At 37.9% G+C, this 18,639-nt stretch overlaps 1 protein-coding gene across 2 annotated transcripts in view; it reads left to right on the top strand.

Annotated features, from left to right (window-relative positions):
• ly75 (lymphocyte antigen 75) overlaps positions 1–18,639 on the top strand; it is a 27,141-nt gene continuing 8,502 nt past the window's right edge. The window contains exons 1-24 of one of the 2 annotated variants that reach the window (XM_038701490.1): positions 1–103; positions 1,143–1,514; positions 2,509–2,682; positions 2,883–3,044; positions 4,754–4,873; positions 5,605–5,745; positions 7,612–7,803; positions 8,844–9,004; positions 9,143–9,244; positions 9,917–10,005; positions 10,130–10,299; positions 10,970–11,169; positions 11,819–11,961; positions 12,705–12,783; positions 13,853–13,924; positions 14,606–14,729; positions 14,999–15,034; positions 15,172–15,341; positions 16,204–16,271; positions 16,388–16,464; positions 17,084–17,220; positions 17,407–17,515; positions 17,659–17,819; positions 18,269–18,398. In XM_038701490.1, the coding sequence (XP_038557418.1) occupies positions 1–103; positions 1,143–1,514; positions 2,509–2,682; positions 2,883–3,044; positions 4,754–4,873; positions 5,605–5,745; positions 7,612–7,803; positions 8,844–9,004; positions 9,143–9,244; positions 9,917–10,005; positions 10,130–10,299; positions 10,970–11,169; positions 11,819–11,961; positions 12,705–12,783; positions 13,853–13,924; positions 14,606–14,729; positions 14,999–15,034; positions 15,172–15,341; positions 16,204–16,271; positions 16,388–16,464; positions 17,084–17,220; positions 17,407–17,515; positions 17,659–17,819; positions 18,269–18,398 (3,292 nt within the window). Of the gene's footprint in view, positions 104–1,142; positions 1,515–2,508; positions 2,683–2,882; positions 3,045–4,734; positions 4,874–5,604; positions 5,746–7,611; positions 7,804–8,843; positions 9,005–9,142; positions 9,245–9,916; positions 10,006–10,129; positions 10,300–10,969; positions 11,170–11,818; positions 11,962–12,704; positions 12,784–13,852; positions 13,925–14,605; positions 14,730–14,998; positions 15,035–15,171; positions 15,342–16,203; positions 16,272–16,387; positions 16,465–17,083; positions 17,221–17,406; positions 17,516–17,658; positions 17,820–18,268; positions 18,399–18,639 lie in introns of those variants that run through there. The other variant, XM_038701491.1, reaches the window with a different exon arrangement.

An 18,639-nucleotide genomic window follows, 5' to 3' on the forward strand; every position in this document is an offset into this window, starting at 1 on the left:
ATGGTGAAATTATCCGAAGCGACACTTTGCCTTTGTTTGTTGACTGTGTTAGAGACAACAGTTTTCTTGGGAACTTGTTCACCAGCTAGCGTTACGGATTTTGGTAAGTATCTACCTCAAGCTTCGACACTTTGCTTTCACTTATGTCTCTTATCGTATTTTCAACTATGACTAAGCCATACACACTCGACTCACTTGAGAAATAACTTCGACAACAGAAGCGTTACATTAGCTGCAAACCTGTTAGACTACAACAAGTGGTGGGCGGGGTGGTAACTTATATACAAACCCAGCTCTTAGTTAAATTGATAAGTTAAAACAAATCAAATCACCCGTCCTCCCCCTAGTAGCTCCGTGTGTGTCAGGTGTTAGCTGCACTGGCTGCATCTGTCCACAGCTCTCAAATTATTTAGGCTAACGTTAGCTAACGTTGATGTTTATTTATGCTTAGGATAGTGCAAGTTATAACATAAGCCTGAATGGCTGCAGTACTATAGAGTGAAGCTGTAATATGATATTGTTTTCTATTTTAGAAAGCCTGTGTGGTTAGGCACTCTACCTATGCGTGTTTTTATCTAACGTTATTTGCTTCATATTTTGCTGTAAACACTCATAATTATATTTACCCAAGTTACTATATGTCCCTACTTACTGTCCACTTTCTCTGTATTCAGGTAACTGGAGGTACATGTGTATCTTCAATAAAATGTCTTTCCCAATTTAATGATCTAAATGCAGTTTCAAGCCCTAAGAGGCCATACATTTTATAGATAATGAGTTAATTAGAGATCTCGAGAAAACGAAACGAGAGTCTAGTATATTACATGACTGCAGGAAACATCCATCATTAAGTGTAGCAATGAGGAGCAGGAGAATATTGATCAGGCCTCACATATCTTCAATCAAGGCTTGAAAGAGGCTGAAATAGCTTTATGCCTTGCTGTTGAATAATTTTTTGTTTGTGATTTTGCCTTTGTGGTCTACTGAGTTCACATAAACTCTATAACTAACTAACACATAAACTAACTAAAACTAATCATTTTAGAGTGGAAACTCATTGTAGAGCCCAGTACAGATCTTGATGGTAATGTCAAGGTAAAGTTAGTCATTTTGTATTTCCTTTGTCTGTCCCATCACCACAGACGATGACGCTTTCACCATACAGCACTCAAGCACAGAGAAGTGCCTGGGTACAGGGGATTTAGCAGACTTGACTCTCACCTCCTGCGACCCAAACAGCAAGTCTCAGCTCTGGAAGTGGGGTTTTGGTCGCCATCTCTTTCATGTGGCCACGTCCCGCTGCTTGGCGTTGGACATCAGCTCTAAGGAATTGTCCCTGGTTGACTGTGTCTCCAGCGTTCTGCTGAGTTGGCATTGCCTGGATGGAGCTGTTTACACTGTTAATCAAATGGGCCTGACGGTCAGCGATAACAAAGTTGCCACCAAACGTGATACTAATGATACTTGGGTAATAGGAGGATCCCAGGATGACATCTGCCAGAAGCCATATCGCGGTGAGTGTGGTTTCCTTTAGCTTATCTGAGAGAATTGCTTACCAGCTGCAGATCTGAGCATTGCAGAGTGCTTAAAGCTGTCCATTATGGAGCTCTGAGGACTAATGCTTGAGTAAGTTATCAGTGTGGACATGAAAGTGGTGTTAAATTCAGTTTGTGCTAAGTGTAACCAACACAAGGGAATCCACTTCCTGAACTGAACCAACCTTGTGATATTACCTCCTCCGGCTTTTGTTTCACATGGCCAAACAGGTTCTTGTACATTTTAAACAAAGCCTGACAGGTAGTCAGGTAACCTAACAGTTTTCTTCATTCCTATCAGTTATTGTTATTTATCATTACATTATTCTTTAAACTAGGTAACAACATGGTGTGTTAAAATCCAGGTTTGCAGTATCTCAGATTTTAAACTGTCTTGAATTTTCGGGGAATTCTTTAGGGTGTGCTTTATTGTTGTGTGCATGCAGTATGTCTGCGTTGCAGTGCAATATAAAAGCTGGCTTTCACTTTTGTTTCATAGAAATTGCTCACTGCGTGAGTCTGCTGATGCACATTTAATCAAATGAAAACACCTTAAAAATATGAAGAAAATGTTAGGGATTTAATGCATATAATACACTAATGTTACTATATATTACGTTCAAAATTAATTGACTGTTGAATTATTTTAGGTCCTTAACCTTCATGGTCCATGGTTCTTAACTGCATTACCTACTGATTTGTTGTTGACTATCATTTGTACGACTTACAGAAGCATTAGGTGACAGTGATTCTCATTGAATAACTTATCTTGACAAAATAAATCATTTGTTATTTCAGAAGGAATTGTCGCCAAAATATAAAAGATGTCTTTATCCATGACTGTTTTGGAAAACTCACAGGCCTCAGGACACATAGGACATGTTTTTTGTGTTTTCTTAGAAATTAATCAAATACCAGAGACTTGTAATAGGTCTTTGACTTTGCTCTTTGCTCACCCCTCCTCATTGTTCAGTTATCTACACCACTGGTGGGAACTCTGCCGGCGCTCCCTGTGAGTTCCCCTTCAAACACAATGGCAGCTGGCATCACGGATGCCTCCCAGATGCAGATTTCCCTGGACTGTCCTGGTGTGTCACCTCATCCGAAAATGCGAAAGATGGAAAAAGGGGACACTGTCTAACAGCTGGCATGTTGCATTTTTATATTATCAGAAGTTTCATGATTTTTGGCTGTTTTACTTGATGAGACATTGGCTATGGAGAAATTCAGCTGCGTATTTTAAAATGTTGGCATGGGGAACGGGTAACTCAGTTGGTAGAGTGCACAAGGCTGAGTCCAGCGGAAAATACGAAAATACACACTCACACTGTCTATTTGGCTTTGCAGAGAACGGTTGCCACACTCTGTTTGCTGGGTCAGAAGGGGAATCCTGCTATGAGTTTGTTTCTAGTGCCGCGGTGACCTGGCAGGAAGCTTTGGATTCATGTCGTAGTCAGGGAGCTAATCTGCTGAGTGTGTCAGAACCCAATGATCTCCACTCCAAAACCTGTAAGACTGATTAACTGTTAAGTATTTCTTTTTCACCTTCTTCTTCTTCATATATTCTTGTTTCTTACGCACAAAAAAATCATCAACTGGATATGTTGGATAAATAAAAATGATAAAACTGTAATAATATTGAAGTTGGCTAGGCTATAAAAGTACTCTTTTGGTGAATATAAAAGAGAAAAAATGACTAAAAATAAGTATTCATACTGCTTGAGAACTTTGAAGGGTGAGAATTTCCCCCATCTGTTTGGGTAACAAACTATTTCAGGAAACAGAAGTGGGGTTTTTGTTGTATTTTTGTCGATTGGTTGTTCCAACATAGTGTTCTTTATGTGAAAAGAAAAGAAAAGTGAAAAAGCTAGAGTGAACCATTTATTTGCATGAGTGTCCTCATTAACACTTACTTCTCACTCTGAATACGTGCTTCACTTTGTTCTGCAAATCGTCTGCAGACTTTTGCAAGGTTTACTAAGGTTTGCTAAGGTTTCCTGTGGTACGTTATTACAAAGACATCAGCTAAAAAAACAATTTAGACACGGGCAAGTCGAGGCTTTATTTATATAGCACATATCAAACAAAGAGGCAATTCAAAGTGCTTTACATAGGCAAAGAAAATGATTAGAATAAAATCAAATGGAATAACATACAAATAGAGTAGAACAGAAATACAGTTCAATTGCAGTTACAGTGCAGGAACCACTAGAAAACCTTTTTAAAAAGTAAACAGACTTGTAGGCTCAAGCATGCATTTCACCCCTTAGGATCTTCTCTGGTTTTGTGGGTCATAAGCACTGTTTCAGATATATTAAAAATAGATACAGCTCTGTCTTTTATTTCAAATGTGTGGACTTTGCTTGATTTATTATCTGACCTGTCATATATTGAGGATGTCACATAGCAAGCATCCAAAATATCTCATGTTCTCAAGTTAATGCTGTTAGCTTTTGGAGACCGCAGGTGTTGCAACTACGGCTGGGCAATATGGCCAAGAATGTTGTCACGATAAAAACACTTCATATCATACAATGTCAGTAATTATCCCAATATATGTCAAATCATTATTTCTTTCAAGTTTAATGGCTGATTTTTGCTCCTGAGTGAAAATTGAAGAAACCAGATGGTTAATTATGTGGTTAAACTTTTCTTTATGGTTAGAATGTGACAAACACTTGGTGCCAAACAGTGGATCACTTCACAAGTCTGAGTTTAAATTTAAAACTATTATCTTTTTCAACAAATATGATTAGTTAATCTTTTTTCAGGCCCCTTTTTTCAACAAAATAAATATTTTAAAAGAAAAATTAGATCCTAATTTGTTTGTGATTCAAATGAATTAAAGCAAATATTTATTGACTATATATTGAACATTTATTATATTGTTAATGAGGAATCATTATTGTTTTATTGCCCAGCCCTAGTTGCAACTGCTTCTTTGTGTGACACTTTCGCCACCAACTTGTTTTGGAAAATTGAAAACTACATCTCAAGTGTGACCAGTAACTTTAAAAGCAAACACATGGGCTGAACAAGTCTTCTCCTAAACCTTCTCCTAGTACATTTACTGTGCATCCCTGTGTTTGTGTTTTATTATGTTCTTTTCACTGTTACAAATTATGTTGATGATTCATATTATCTTAGACTTTATCGTTTCCATTTTACAATGTATTCATTACTTGTCCTGTGTGCTGAGATGTTGCACTGTTGCACAGTTTTACACGGCTTTGCCAAAATGCCTGAGAGGATGTGGATCGGCCTTCACCGGTTAGACACATCTCAGGGCTGGCAGTGGTCAGATGGCTCCGCTCTCTCCATCCTGCGCTGGGAGACAGGTGATGATGGTTATATAATTTTTAATCTGTGTTACTTGCCCCATTTCTGAGAGTGTCTGTGTAAATGACCTGCAGTCCTGAAAGTGTTGGGGGGGGGGGGGGGAGTGCTGAAGTTGAACAGTTTCTGATTTAAAAAAACAACAACTTTATAGGCATAGATTCTGCAGAACAGCAGTAAACCAGTTTCAGTTGCCCAAAACACCTGCTCCTTCTTGCACACCAAAACCTGCACTCTGTTGTGATCTGCTGTTGTTGCTGCCATTCTATAAACTGAAACTTGGTGTCAGTCAGAGAAACAATGAGGCCAGTGTTGAAAAGAAGCTCATTGTGCCGGGTTTTTGGACACAGTGTGGCATTGGGATTGTTAGTGTTGCTGAATAACCCTTTAATAGTACTGAATGGAAGGCTTTATAAAAAATCCTATCTATGGTAATGTTTGCTGTTTTTTTTTTCTTCTGGTGGTGTTCTTACACTGCAGTGTGAACCTTAATGATACTGCAGCCACCTGTCCTTTGTCTCTTTGTGTTTGCTATAATTTACAACATGTCAATGTTGATATTAGCATCACTATGTAGAGTAATAAATGCAATATAAAACGTTTATTTTATTTCACCTCTCTGTGTGAAACACAGTTGATAAGCTGAACATAGAAGGTAAATGCCTCTCCTCTGCTCTGCTGTCAGTGTTTAATTTTTATTTTTATGTATTGTGTGTGGGAATGTGTTTGACAGGAATGCCATCCACCTCCGAGATTGTTGAGTCAGATTGTGGAGTCCTGAACTCCAAACAGAACTACGAATCGGAGTCGTGTGACAAACGGTTGCCATACATCTGCAAGAAGAGTGTCAATGCCTCTCACGCAGCAACAACAGGTAGGTTAGTGGTTGCCTTCACTCTCTGCTCTTAAACTTCTTCTGAATCATACTTAAAACCTGTTGAACACCAACGCCCCCGGTATCGGGGGCAGCATGCGATTTTCGCGCAAAATACAAATGGTAAATTCACTCTCTAATCACTATACGTGGCTGCAGTTATAAGCATCTGGTTATCTCTAATCACAATGTATCCAATAATATTGTTTATAATACTGTTTTTATAAATATTTCAGTGTTTTGGAAGCTTTATGTTATTTGTAATGTGGTTGTATGGACAGAAATAGTGTTTTAAAGATAACTCCCAATAAAGTCAACATTTAAACAGTAAATATTGCCAAAATATGGACCTTTGCCTTGTAACTATTTAGTATTACAATTGCATTTCATGTGTATTAGAGTGTATATACAGTTGCATTATAATCTATCTTATGATGGTTTTAATGGTTTATTGCATTAAAAATATAGCTTTTTTGACCAGGCTAGGAATAAATGTTAATTTATAATGGATTTATATTCCTTTGCTTCTGACCTTTCAAAGGAGACCAGAATTGTGCATATAGGACAAATGGTTGAGGAGTTATTCCTGGTTCATTTTGGATGTGTTATTTTAGGTGTTTTCCTGGAAAAGGGTGGCAGTCCCCAACAGGATTTATATACACATTATATACCATATTGGTCCGAATATTAGAAGACCCTAATTATAAGATGACCCCCCCTTTTTAAAGACTCATTTTTGGAAAAATACTCTATAAAGGCCAAATCTTGTTTTTATAAAGAATGTTTTTAACATCTTTTAAATAAAATAAAATTTTAATTTTAATTTTTAAATGAAATGGTCACATTTAAATTACTGCAAAATAAAATGTAGGCCTACAATGTAGTATTTAAATGTGACCATTTCATTAAAAAAGATATTTAAAAAGATATTGAAAACGTTATTTTATTTAAAAGATCCATCATAACTTCTCCTCAGCTGTTGGTTAACTTGACCTACTTTTGAGCCACTTTGTTCGACACAATCGCTTGTGTCTCTCCATGTTTCAGTGAGAGGTGACACACTTCAGTCATCAGGGCAACATGCGTTTTGCCGATATTTGGCGCCATGTTGTGGGTGTACATTAACACTTACGTCCTAGCCCCCGAAAATAAGACGAGGTGAGTTTTTAAGACGAATTTCCAGGAGAAAGTAAACGTGTTGTATTCGGACCAATACGTTTACTAAAACTGAGAGTCTAGCCATGCTAGCGGCTCTGTGAGGTTGTATGTAACCATGTGTAATGTTAACCATGTTCACCATCTTAGTTTAGCATGTTAGCATGCTAACATGTGACGTTGCACGTACAGTTGAAGCTAATGGGAATTTAATTCATTTTGCAGATATTTGTTCATTAACCAAAGTATTAGACATTTAAACATCTGGCTCACCAAAGTCATTAGAATTTATCCTCCTGGGAAGTTGAATCATATTTAATAGCAATCCATCCAGTAGTTGTCAAGATATTTCAGGTTGGAACAGTGGTATACTGACATCAGTGGTAGACCAACATCCATCCATAGAGCCTTGACTTTGCACGGCTAAAAACACGGCTTTAGAAGCTTTGCTAGCGATACTGTAGTTCTTCTTCTTCTTAGTCTTCTTTTTGTTTTTTAACTGTGCAACTAGGTGTCTTCTTGTACATATGACAGCAATTGTTTGTCTGTTCTGGAAGTGGGATTCCTCCTTGGTTGCTCTTCTGTTCCTCTCTATTTCTTGTTGTACAAATTATACAGCCCTGTGAGTCAAATTTGTTATTTTACAATATATAGATAAAATTGACCTGATTTCACCTCACATCCTCTATTTGCCTTGCTCCCTCTCTACAGAGTATTTTGTATATAAAGAAACGAAGTGTGCAGACGGTTGGGTCCCATGGAATGGCTGGTGTTACAAGTTGGTGAAGGACCCTAGGATTTGGGCAGATGCCAAGCTGCACTGTAACAACACAGAAGGAGGCTTTCTGGCTAGCTTCCACTCCATTGACAGCAAAGAGATGATCAGCACTAATTTCCATGCAGGTAAATCTCTTCATTTTCACATTTCTAATTAGGGCTGAACGATTTTGAAAAAATATCGAATTGCGATTATTTTGACTGATATTGCAATATCAGATATGATTTGGGATATTAAAGGAAATGTTTATTTTTAATCATTATTCTCATTTTCATAGAAAAGCATATTAAAATGAATTATGGTGTGATCTTTGCTGGGATCTGTACCAAACAAAGATGTTTTCTTAAGTCTTTAGTAATGTTGCATTACTTGAGACCAGTCTTGGTCTTGAGACTGGTCTCGACCGCATTTGTACTCATCGGTCTTGTCTCTGTCTCGGACATTGAAGACTTGGGATGAAGACCATAACTTTGGGAATATCAATAAATTGCTTTTGCATTGTCTGATTTATTTATTAACATCCTAACTTTTATTGGAAGTAAAACATATTGCTTCAAATGCAACCAATAACCCTAATTAAAAATGTGTTCCCATTAACAACTGCCACCCTTCCCCGCGATGCTTACGTTGATTTCAGCTATTAGTGTTTGCATGTAGGTGTTTTCATGGGAATATGGATCTTTCAGATCAATTTGAGAAGTACTAATGATCTTGTTCCACATATTATTGTGTGTCATGTAATGTGGGGAACTTGTCTTGGTCTTGACTCGGTCTCGCCCTCCCTCGGTCTTAGTCTCGACTGGTCTCAGCCCCTAAAAGTCTTGGTCTTGTCCCGGTCTTGGTTTGGGCAGTCTTGACTACAACACTAGTCTTTAGAATAAAATGCCATTTGAAAATTGCAGTAGGCCATATTATGATTTCAATGAATTGTTCATCCTTATTTCTTATATTATTTTACTAGGCAATGAGTCCTGAAGTATTTCCTTTTCTATGTGAAAATATAATGTACATTTCACATTTTTTATGGTATTTGGCTTCTTTCAAAATTTTGATTTAAAGTAGAGAAGGAGTGCTGACACGAATCGGTGGAGTTAATGAAACAAGTTAATTTACACACTGCTGCCTTGAGTTTGAGTTTAGGTATTTGTGTGTTATGGTCCATCAGATGGACTTATTTTGGATGTGTGGATCGGTCTGATGGGTTGGGGCAGTAACACCACTGTCTTCACGTGGATCGACCAAGCCCCTGTCACTTTCACCTACTGGGACCCAAACCAGCCAGCTCAGCCCACTCAGGATAACAGCTGTGTCTTCTACTCTGGAGAGGTGTGTATGTATCAGTGTGCATGCATTTTTGTGTTACCCCACCCACTGCATCAAGTCATTTTGTGTTGGGCCTGTGTGGGGAGTGTGTGTACTGGCAACGCCCTGTTGCAAAATCAAACCTCTGTCTGCTCTTTACAGCATCATGGTTGGAAGGTTGGGAACTGCACACAGAGGCTACCTTTTATGTGTCAGAAGAAAGGAGAGTTCAGGGAATCAACGACAAAGGCCGGATGTGAGGAAGTGAGTATTGTGTAAATGACCTGATTTTTCAAGGGAAGCCTGCAGTATTTTGCATAACCTTTTCTATTTGGTCGGCAACTGACACTGTCAGCTCATAACGTCATGTAACTAAGGTCCTGACTACATGTACAGGCCTTAATGCTCAGTAAACATTTTTTCACAGATTCACAGTTTTTGGTGAGATATGATTTTTTTTGTTTGTTCACATCCATGTTTGCAAGTGAAATCTGTGCTTCCACACATGTGTATCTTGTGTGTGATATACTTACATCAGCAATTATATAAATGAGATAAGTACAGATAAATAGAGAGTACAAATGAATCAAATAATAAGAAGAAGCATTTGAGCTAAAAATATGAATAGAAATGAAAATAAAAATAGAAACTTAAACAGAAAAAGAATGGAGTAGCTGTGCAAGCAGCACAGACGGAAACCAAGAGTTGGGTGAAATCAAAACGAAACTGTCTTGGTTAACTAACAGATGGTCAGTCAGTTAACTAAGGTGATGGTGAAAATAAATGTGAATACTGATCTGACTGTTCTCAGTACAGCCCCATCACCGAGGACTGGGCGTGTATCAGAACTAGGACTACGCATGACAGTGACAGATTGGACCATGTTTGCTTGTAATTTGAATGTAGTTTAAGTCTTAACTCCTGTCAACACCCCAGGGTTGGAGCAGACACGGCAACTCCTGTTATAAAGTGAACACCAGACAAGTATCCTTCAAAGATCGCTGTAACATCACTATAAGAAACAGGTAGGAGTCTGTTCAGATGGTGACCCTACTGCTTGATCAAAAATACATACTGACACCCATCCATTTTAACTGTTCATTCTATTTTGGGCAGGAAAAAATCACTCATATTAACTTTTCTTTGCAGGTTTGAGCAGGCCTTTATCAGTCATCTACTTGGAGAGAAGATAAGCAAGGAACCTCAGTATTTTTGGATAGGGCTGCAGAACATTAAGAACACAGGGGAGTACCAGTGGATGAGCCAGGATGGGTCCCTGGGTGTGGTTACATACACCAACTGGGGCGGGTCCGAACCAGGTTAGTAAAACCCACACTACGTCTGCTGCCCCACTCAGTACCTAATGCAGGAATTGCACAAAACTAGAGGACTAGCCATGTCATAACAGTATCATAGTTAATGACAGAGAATAGTATTATGATGTGCTGCTCTTTCCATAAAAAGATGGTTTCCTCTAGTGTGGAAGTTCGGATTTACTAATGCATATAAAAACCATAACCTTTTACCATTCACTGTTTCAGAACACTAGCAGTATGTAGAACTTTCACAGACTGCTAGATACATGAATATTAAAATTCAATATACAAGATGTATCAATAGATTAGACCCTAATCTTTTAGGTCATTTTGGTCATTAAAAACTGCTTTGTCATAAAAATAATGCAGGTAGCATACTGAAGCCTTGTCTAAATATATCCATCCTCTTGTTAGTACTCACTAACATAAACTTAAAATATATAAATAAATACATGGTGGCGCTACACCAAATAATAAGTTCTTCGTTGTATCAAGGTCTTTCTATGGATTCTATCAGTAATGTATATAATTGTCCTGTCATCAAAATTTAGATTGTAGATTGTAGAATGTTGATTATATATGTTAAAATACATATAAGATACATGTTTAAACATAACTGTATTATACACAATAGATTTAACTTCTTTGTGTTACATCCACATGTTGATTTCAGCTCTTCATGGAGGTTGTGCAGTGATTTCCACCGCAAAACCCCTGGGCAAGTGGGAGGTGAAGAACTGTACCTTTTTTAAAGCTGGCACCATTTGTAGAACAGACCTCAGTCCACCTCCATCCCCAGAACCAGAGCCGAACCCCAATGCAACCTGTCCTGTTGGGTGGTTGTCCAGACCAAACATCAAATACTGCTATAAGGTGAGTGTGCGAATGTGTGCGAATGTGTGTGATTGTGTCTTTGAACACCTGCGGTTGTGTAGAATTTTTCCACTATTAAGAGCCGTAGTTGTTCAGCAAAGGTGATAATGGTAGGAGTTAAAAGGGAACTGCATTGATTTTACACATCAAAGTCTGTTCACAGGCCTTGGGGAGTTGGGGTTGAAGACTAAAACTTAGTGGAGTTACAGATTAGTGCCTCTGACTCTGTACTCTGTACTCTCTGTACTCTTTTAATTTAAAAATGTTTAAGTTCCTTTTGAAATTATCACCAGTCACTTGAAGCATAACACAAACCCAACCAGGGCATACAGAACAATTTATCTCTGTTTAGTAGTTGAGCAAACTTCATTTCAAAATCTCATCGTTGGAAACAAATGACCATTTGTATAAAGTAGTCTGTAGTTCATTATAAAGTACTGTATAATGTTAATATTAAGTATCTATTACTGAAGCTGCTTTGGGCCAATCAGAATGATAATCTGTCTTGTGTATTTCCCATGGCTTTCTTATTGTACAGATTGTCACTTCTGACGCTTGAAGTGGCTTTCTTTACAATCCAGTCTGTCACTTTACTGGTACTGTTTTTTTTTTTTTTTAGCTGTTGTAAATTGTTGTTTCACCTTGTCAGGTGTTTCATAAGGAAAGGTTGAGCAGGAAACGCTCCTGGGGGGAAGCTGAGAGGTTCTGTCAGGCTCTGGGAGCCAACCTGCCCAGCTTCACAAATAATGGTGAGATGAGGGCGCTGCACAGCATCATCAGGGATTCCATCAGGTATGCAAGCATGCACACATACTTTATGTATTCCTTTTTGGAGCATTATTAGCATTACTTTGTCATTGTCTATTTTGCAACATTCAGACATAAACAAATCAAAATTGATTGTTGCTTCAACCTGTATACACACTTAATGCAGAAGAGTGGGTTATAATGGGTGATAATAAGTCCCTATCAGACTGGTACTACTGTGAGCGGCTGTGGCTCAGGAGTTAGAGCGGGTTACCCGTTAATCGGAAGGTTGGTGCTTCAATCACCAGCTCCTCCGGGCTGCATGTCGAAGTATCCTTGGGCAAGATACTGAACCCTGAATTTCTCTGGTTCTGCCAGTGTGAATGTTGGTTTCTGTTTGAGTGAATGAATATGTGTGAATGCAGATGTAGTGTAAAAGTGCTTTGAGTGGTCAAAAACACTAGAAAGGCGCTATACAAATACAGAGCATTTACATTTACTGGTCACTTAACAGAGAGATGAATGCTAAATATGAGCATTTTTCTTCATGCATTTTTCTTCATGCATACCTCAGAGTTCAACCTCATCTTATTGTTCACACAAACATTCAGCACTTAACTGAACATCTCCTGACTCACATTTCACACTTGTTCAGTGAATGGTTTAGTTGAGTGAATTTTAAACTGTACCATAGAATAAGACATAACATCCCCTTTACATTTAAAATTATTTGTTATTTTAAATAATTAAGTGTCATGAATGAAAGTGGTCTGCTGTTCTTGTTGCAGTGATAATCGGTACTTCTGGGTTGGCCTGAACAGGAGAAACCCAGCCGATCGCTCGTGGCAGTGGAGCGATGACCGGCCTGTGAGTATTAACCTAGCCCTAGACCCCTCCCTAACACAAGACCTACGGTACATATCTTAAGATGTCATTTTTAAAGAAATATTTCATCAGTTAACATATTGATAATATTTCCTTTGTTTTAAGACTGATTTTTTAAAGAAATTTAAAAACCCACAAAGTGAATTTAAAACAATAGGACTTGTATCTGTGCAGGATTCAATTATTTATTCACTGTGTTCTCTAGTGTAGTTCAAGTTCAAGTTCATTTTATTTATATAGCACATTTTATAGCAGCCAATGACTGACCAAAGTGCTTTACAGAACAACAAAATTAAAAGACACTAACACCATGCATAGCAGCACATCATAGAACAGTACAGCAAAGATAAGAACAGCTTAGAACGGGAGAAGCACAAGCAATCATAGAGTTATCAAAAATAAACAACAGAAAGGACGTATAAACATACACACACACACATATACATATAGATATATGTATATACAAAGATACACATACATAAACAACCTTAATTATAGGCCAAAGAAAACAAGTGCGTTTTTAAAAGTGACTTAAAAGAGATCACAGAAGGGGCTATCCTAACGTCTAAGGGCAAATTGTTCCACAGCCGAGGCCCAACCACAGAAAAAGCTCGATCCCCTCTGCGTTTAAGTCTGCAGTGAGGAACTTGTAACAGATTTTGTTCGCCTGATCTGAGACTTCTCGATGGAGTATACGGTTGTAGCAGTTCAGTTAGGTAGCTAGGTGCTTGGTTGCATAAAGCTTTGTACACAAATAACAGGATTTTAAACTCAGTTCTGAAATTAACGGGCAACCAATGAAGAGACCGCAGAATTGGGGTGATATGATCACTTTTACGACTATTTGTGAGGAATCTTGCGGCGGCATTTTGCACCAATTGCAGACGAGCAGTTTGGGATTTCGAGATACCACAGTAAAGTGAATAGTGTAGAACCATGCAGTTTAAATGACACCTTTCATCTAAACACACTAACCTGGTTTGGATAGTTGTATTCCGCCGTACTTTCATTTCTCAGTGCAAAGTATGTTCATTTAGTGTATCCACAACAGGTATCTATGGATGTTTTACACCAAGATTTCCATGAGGATGATGCATACCGTCGGGACTGCACTGCATTCAAGGTGGGCTGGGTGGATTTACATAACTAAATCCAGACTTTAAGATAGAAATAGATATTTGTTTTGCCATTATTCCCCACTACCAAAACCAATTTTGTCTTATCTTATTTCTCTTACTGTATATTTATTTGTTTTATCTTATTGTAGTGAGATCTAGTTATATATGCTGTACAGCTTGATTTGTGAATCAAGGCCATCTGCTCAGCTAATTACGGGAGTCGTGAAAAGAGCGACAGCTGAAATCTGACCCAAGTGACTCATGTCCTACTATGCTGTCTTGAAACAAAATCCCAGAAAGGACAGCCGTTCAGAACAGTAATTCCTCTCGTGCTATTTTTTCACATCGAGAGGACTTGCCATACATCAAATTGGCTGTGATGATAATATGTCCATGTTTATTTGACTCCTGTGTTTCACACAGGAGGGAGTGTCAGCTGATTCTCCCTTGCTGTTTCCCTACATTTAAGAAGTACTTTTTTATCTTGCCTCTCAGACTCTGACCTTTGTTTTCATTTCGTTTGTCTCAGTTAGTGATGGTGATGTCAGAAAGCGAGACATTCTGTTCTTAAACTTGTCACTGAACAGCAGGGAGAAACAGCAATCTGCAATGTCAGTTATGAAACTGCTTATCTGCTATATCTCCTTTATGATAATATTTGTGCAAACAATTTTTGTCCTCATTAGACAATGAAGAGCACTTTGAAATACCTGATTGTGGGTCTGCTTCACGACTTACCTCCCACACCTTTCTATGCCATACCATTTCACTGTGATGCCAAGCTAGAGTGGGTCTGCCAAATACCCCGCGGTAAGACTACCTGTTGTGTGGTGTACATATGCAAAATAGTTTTTTGTTTGTGAAGAGCTAATCTCTGTCATCAAGACATCAAGCTTAATTAAAGGGATTTGTAATGTCGCTAGAGTTTTGTGGCCACACAGCAGTTGATGTAATTGTACAGTTTTATATAACACAATATATATGTGATTAAAAAAAGAACATATGGTACATGATCTTGTTATTTGTATGTCTGTGGTTGCATTCTGTTCCTAACTCATTCTGTTTGGATGCTTCAACAGGAAAGACACCAAAGAACCCAGACTGGTACAATCCCGGTAATAACCAAGTCTTTCCAGAGTCTGTTTTGTGAAAGTATAGTTATCTTTTGAGTCTGTGGCTGTGTGTAATTTGTCTGTTGTCATTGTCTAAAAATAACTGTCAAGATTTTAGATCCGTTTGTTGTGTATTTCAGGTGGGCACCATGAGACGTCTATCTTCGTAGATGGAGCAGAGTTTTGGTTTGTTAATGAGCCTAAGCTAAATTTTGAGGAGGCAAGTCTCTTTTGCAGTGCGAACGGCAGCAAACTGGCTTCACCACTTAGCTTTAATGCTGTGGCACAGATCCTACAGCTCCTAAAAAACGTAAGTGACAGGAGGCTGTAAATGGCCACGTAGTGATAGGCTCATAGGAATACTATCAAATACAGAACATCATTGTCAGATTTAATCGGCTGTAGGTACCAAGGATAAGCTAATGCTAAAACTCTTTGAGATGGTTGAAAACTATCTCCAGATTACTTTTTAATGTCCCTTGCTAATTCATGTTAAAGCAAGAACAATGTGATAGGGCTTTAAATAATGTTCTTGATGGCTACATACATGATATTGTGCTAAAAGACTGAGGCTGAACTGGTTAGTAAGACATGCTAATGAATGCAGCTTATGTTAGAGCAGACATGCACAGCTTATTCCATTCCTTACACTTTTGTGTTTGTATTTTGGTTTTGTAAAGGCTAAAAAGGACACCACCATCCTTCCTCCAATCCCTTTACCACATCCAGTATCTGCTATCCTCTGGTCATAGAAAGCGGACAGTTTTAGTCTGAAAAAATAAAAATATTAATGTCACAAAAGCTTTCACAAAAGGGCTTACTTCACAAGTCATTAAAATTCACCAATCAGCAGCATCAATTTTGACCATCCAGTTTTTATTGTGTCACTTGCAAGTTCTAACTTTATGCAAGTGCAATACTGAATCAATAGAGACATCCTAAAAATGTGTACCACAAAAAATCCCACATTTTTTTCAGATTAAAGTGATTTTCTTTTAATTGATTGTTGTTCCTTCCCTGGTGTCCTTATTACTGACTGATTACTGACTGACAAGTTTTCTTTGTCTTTTGTTAAGTACTTTATAAACTCTGTTTAAGACAAGTAGTTTTAATGTTGCGAATGTGTTTATATTATTATGTACTTATGTGGTAAGCTTTCATGTTTTGAACAGATTTCAAGTTCTCCCAAGGAAAACTGGTGGGTCAGTATGACAGAGCCTGGACGAATATTCCCCATGACGTAAGCCAGTACAGTCACACATTTATACAATCAAGCAGATGTTTATAACGTTTATACCTACCTGTATGTATGTATGTGGTAAAATGTGAGGATGACTGAAATAATTTATGTTCTAGGTACAACCAAATGCTCTTTTATCATTCAAGTTTTCTGGGCAGATGCACCTCCATCAGCCCTGAAAAAATCTTTCCAGGTGAGTTAACATCATAGTGTTTCTATACAACTAATTATGACAAAGGAGATATTTTAATTTACAATGTTGTTTGAGCATTGCTTATAATATTATACAACATATAACTCAGTCAAAGAAGGTAACAGTTACAGTTGGCTCAGAGTGCTTATTATGTCAGGCTGTTTTTACAGTTTGAAATAAGTCTCTGTTAATTATCGGTATCACACATCTGCTATAATAGTATTTAATCAGTATATTATAAATAAATAAAATGGAAAAATATTTTTATCTAAATCTGATGACACGTGGGTTTTGTTTGCTTGTGTTTTTGTAGTGTTGATGTTATAAAAAAGATAGCTATGGGGTTTTTTGAATCTTCATCAAATTTGATTTGTTCAATTCAGTGATGAATATTTAATTTTCAAACATGACCCCTTTTTTTAACCTGGACTAAATTAAAATATGTAGATAATATTTGTTTGAAACTACTTACTTGGCAAAATAAGCCAGTAAAAGCAAGAAATAATCTGACTTTATCCTTTCAGATAGCAAAACACTTCTGATGCACATGACTGATAATAGGGATTCTTACGGTCTCTGTTACTAATACACAGATTTACTGTCATATGTTGACTTGCAGAGCATAATCACGGTTGCTGGCAGCGATTGTCCTTTGTGTGTGAGAGACACAATATCACATCAGTGGAGAAAAACCCTCTGGAGCCTCAGCCTGGAGGACTGCCTTGTGAAAATAACACTCTGTCCTTCAGAAATAAGGTCTGATCATTCAACACATTTAATAGTGCATCAACATGTTAGAAACTGCATCGCACTTTACTTTTTGATACTTGGATGATAATGCAGACTAAAAATCTTACAATTCTCGTGAAAAAATGGCCCAACATACACAATTTGTGAGATGTCTGTGCTCAAATGATTATTTTACTGGTGTCTTATTTTCAGTGCTACACACTGATGGCCAGCATGAAGCCTGTGTCATTCAAGAATGCAAATGAGGAGTGCCAGACTGTGAGGGGAACCCTGGTCACAATATCAGATCAGGTGGAGCAAGGTGAGGACTACTGACAAGCATGGTTAACGCGTGACTCAGATGATGTTAAATACTTTGTTTTCTTATGTTTGAAAAAGAGCTGGTCAAATAAGAAATATGTACTATTGAACACAAAGCATTTGTGTACTGTGTGTGTGTTTTAGACTTCATCACTACCCTTGTGCCACGCCTGAGAAATATGGAAAGGATATGGATTGGTCTGAAAATCAAACATGAAGACCCTGAGTGGGTGGATCAGTCCCCGGTTAACTACTTAAATTTTAACCCCCTGCTTCTGGGCATGAACAAGGCTATACAAGTCAATGTAAGTTCCCCTTATCTTCTCTTCAACTGGGATTTTACACATCAAAGTCAATTACCAGGTGTTGAGGTACTACTGCATATTTGAAAATGGTTGCCTTTGCCACATTAGCTGCTACTAGCATAACACACCCAAATCCTTGACTGAACTGCCGGTGGCCATGTTGCATTTTGGGTAATGTAGATGCCAGGTTTTGGAAAGGAAAAAGAGTGTGTGGAATGAGAAAGACATAATTCTGGTTCTGCTGCATTGATTTTGATATATGTGAGTCCAGCACTGTTATAGGAGTGCTAATGCAAACTATTCAAACTATCCAGTCTGAATTACAGCCACAGACTGCAGATAGATACAATATGTTTTTACTGTTAGCATTTGCCGATGGTAGCTCTCATTAAAGGAGAACTTAACCATATTTGAATCCACATTGTAATTTTTCTTTCTTTTTTTTATAGACATTTGATCCAGAGAGTATGAATTTGTGTGTGTTTATTATCAATAACCCCGACTCTGCCATGCTGGGTACTTGGGACTATTCTTCCTGCACACAGTATCAAAATGTGGGCATTTGCCAGCACTATGCAGGTAAATCTCCACTTCCAACACTACTTGATACTACTTTATTATCTAGATTTTTCTGCAAAGCTCAGTGTCAAGTTACTTAATCTACCATTTATTTTGATTAATATGGTGTTAAATATAGACATTTTAGCCTGATATGTTAACCCTGGAAAATACATTTAAAAGGGCAGTAAATAATGCATGGCTTAAACATCATCCTCTCTTAGGGCTTATGGCCCAGGGGTTGATGGGCTGATCATTAAAC

This window comes from Micropterus salmoides, unplaced genomic scaffold, assembly GCF_014851395.1.
Source record: "Micropterus salmoides isolate LMB-PRFRI ecotype aquatic unplaced genomic scaffold, ASM1485139v1 Ms_hic_scaffold_6, whole genome shotgun sequence".
Taxonomy (NCBI): Eukaryota; Metazoa; Chordata; class Actinopteri; order Centrarchiformes; family Centrarchidae; genus Micropterus; species Micropterus salmoides.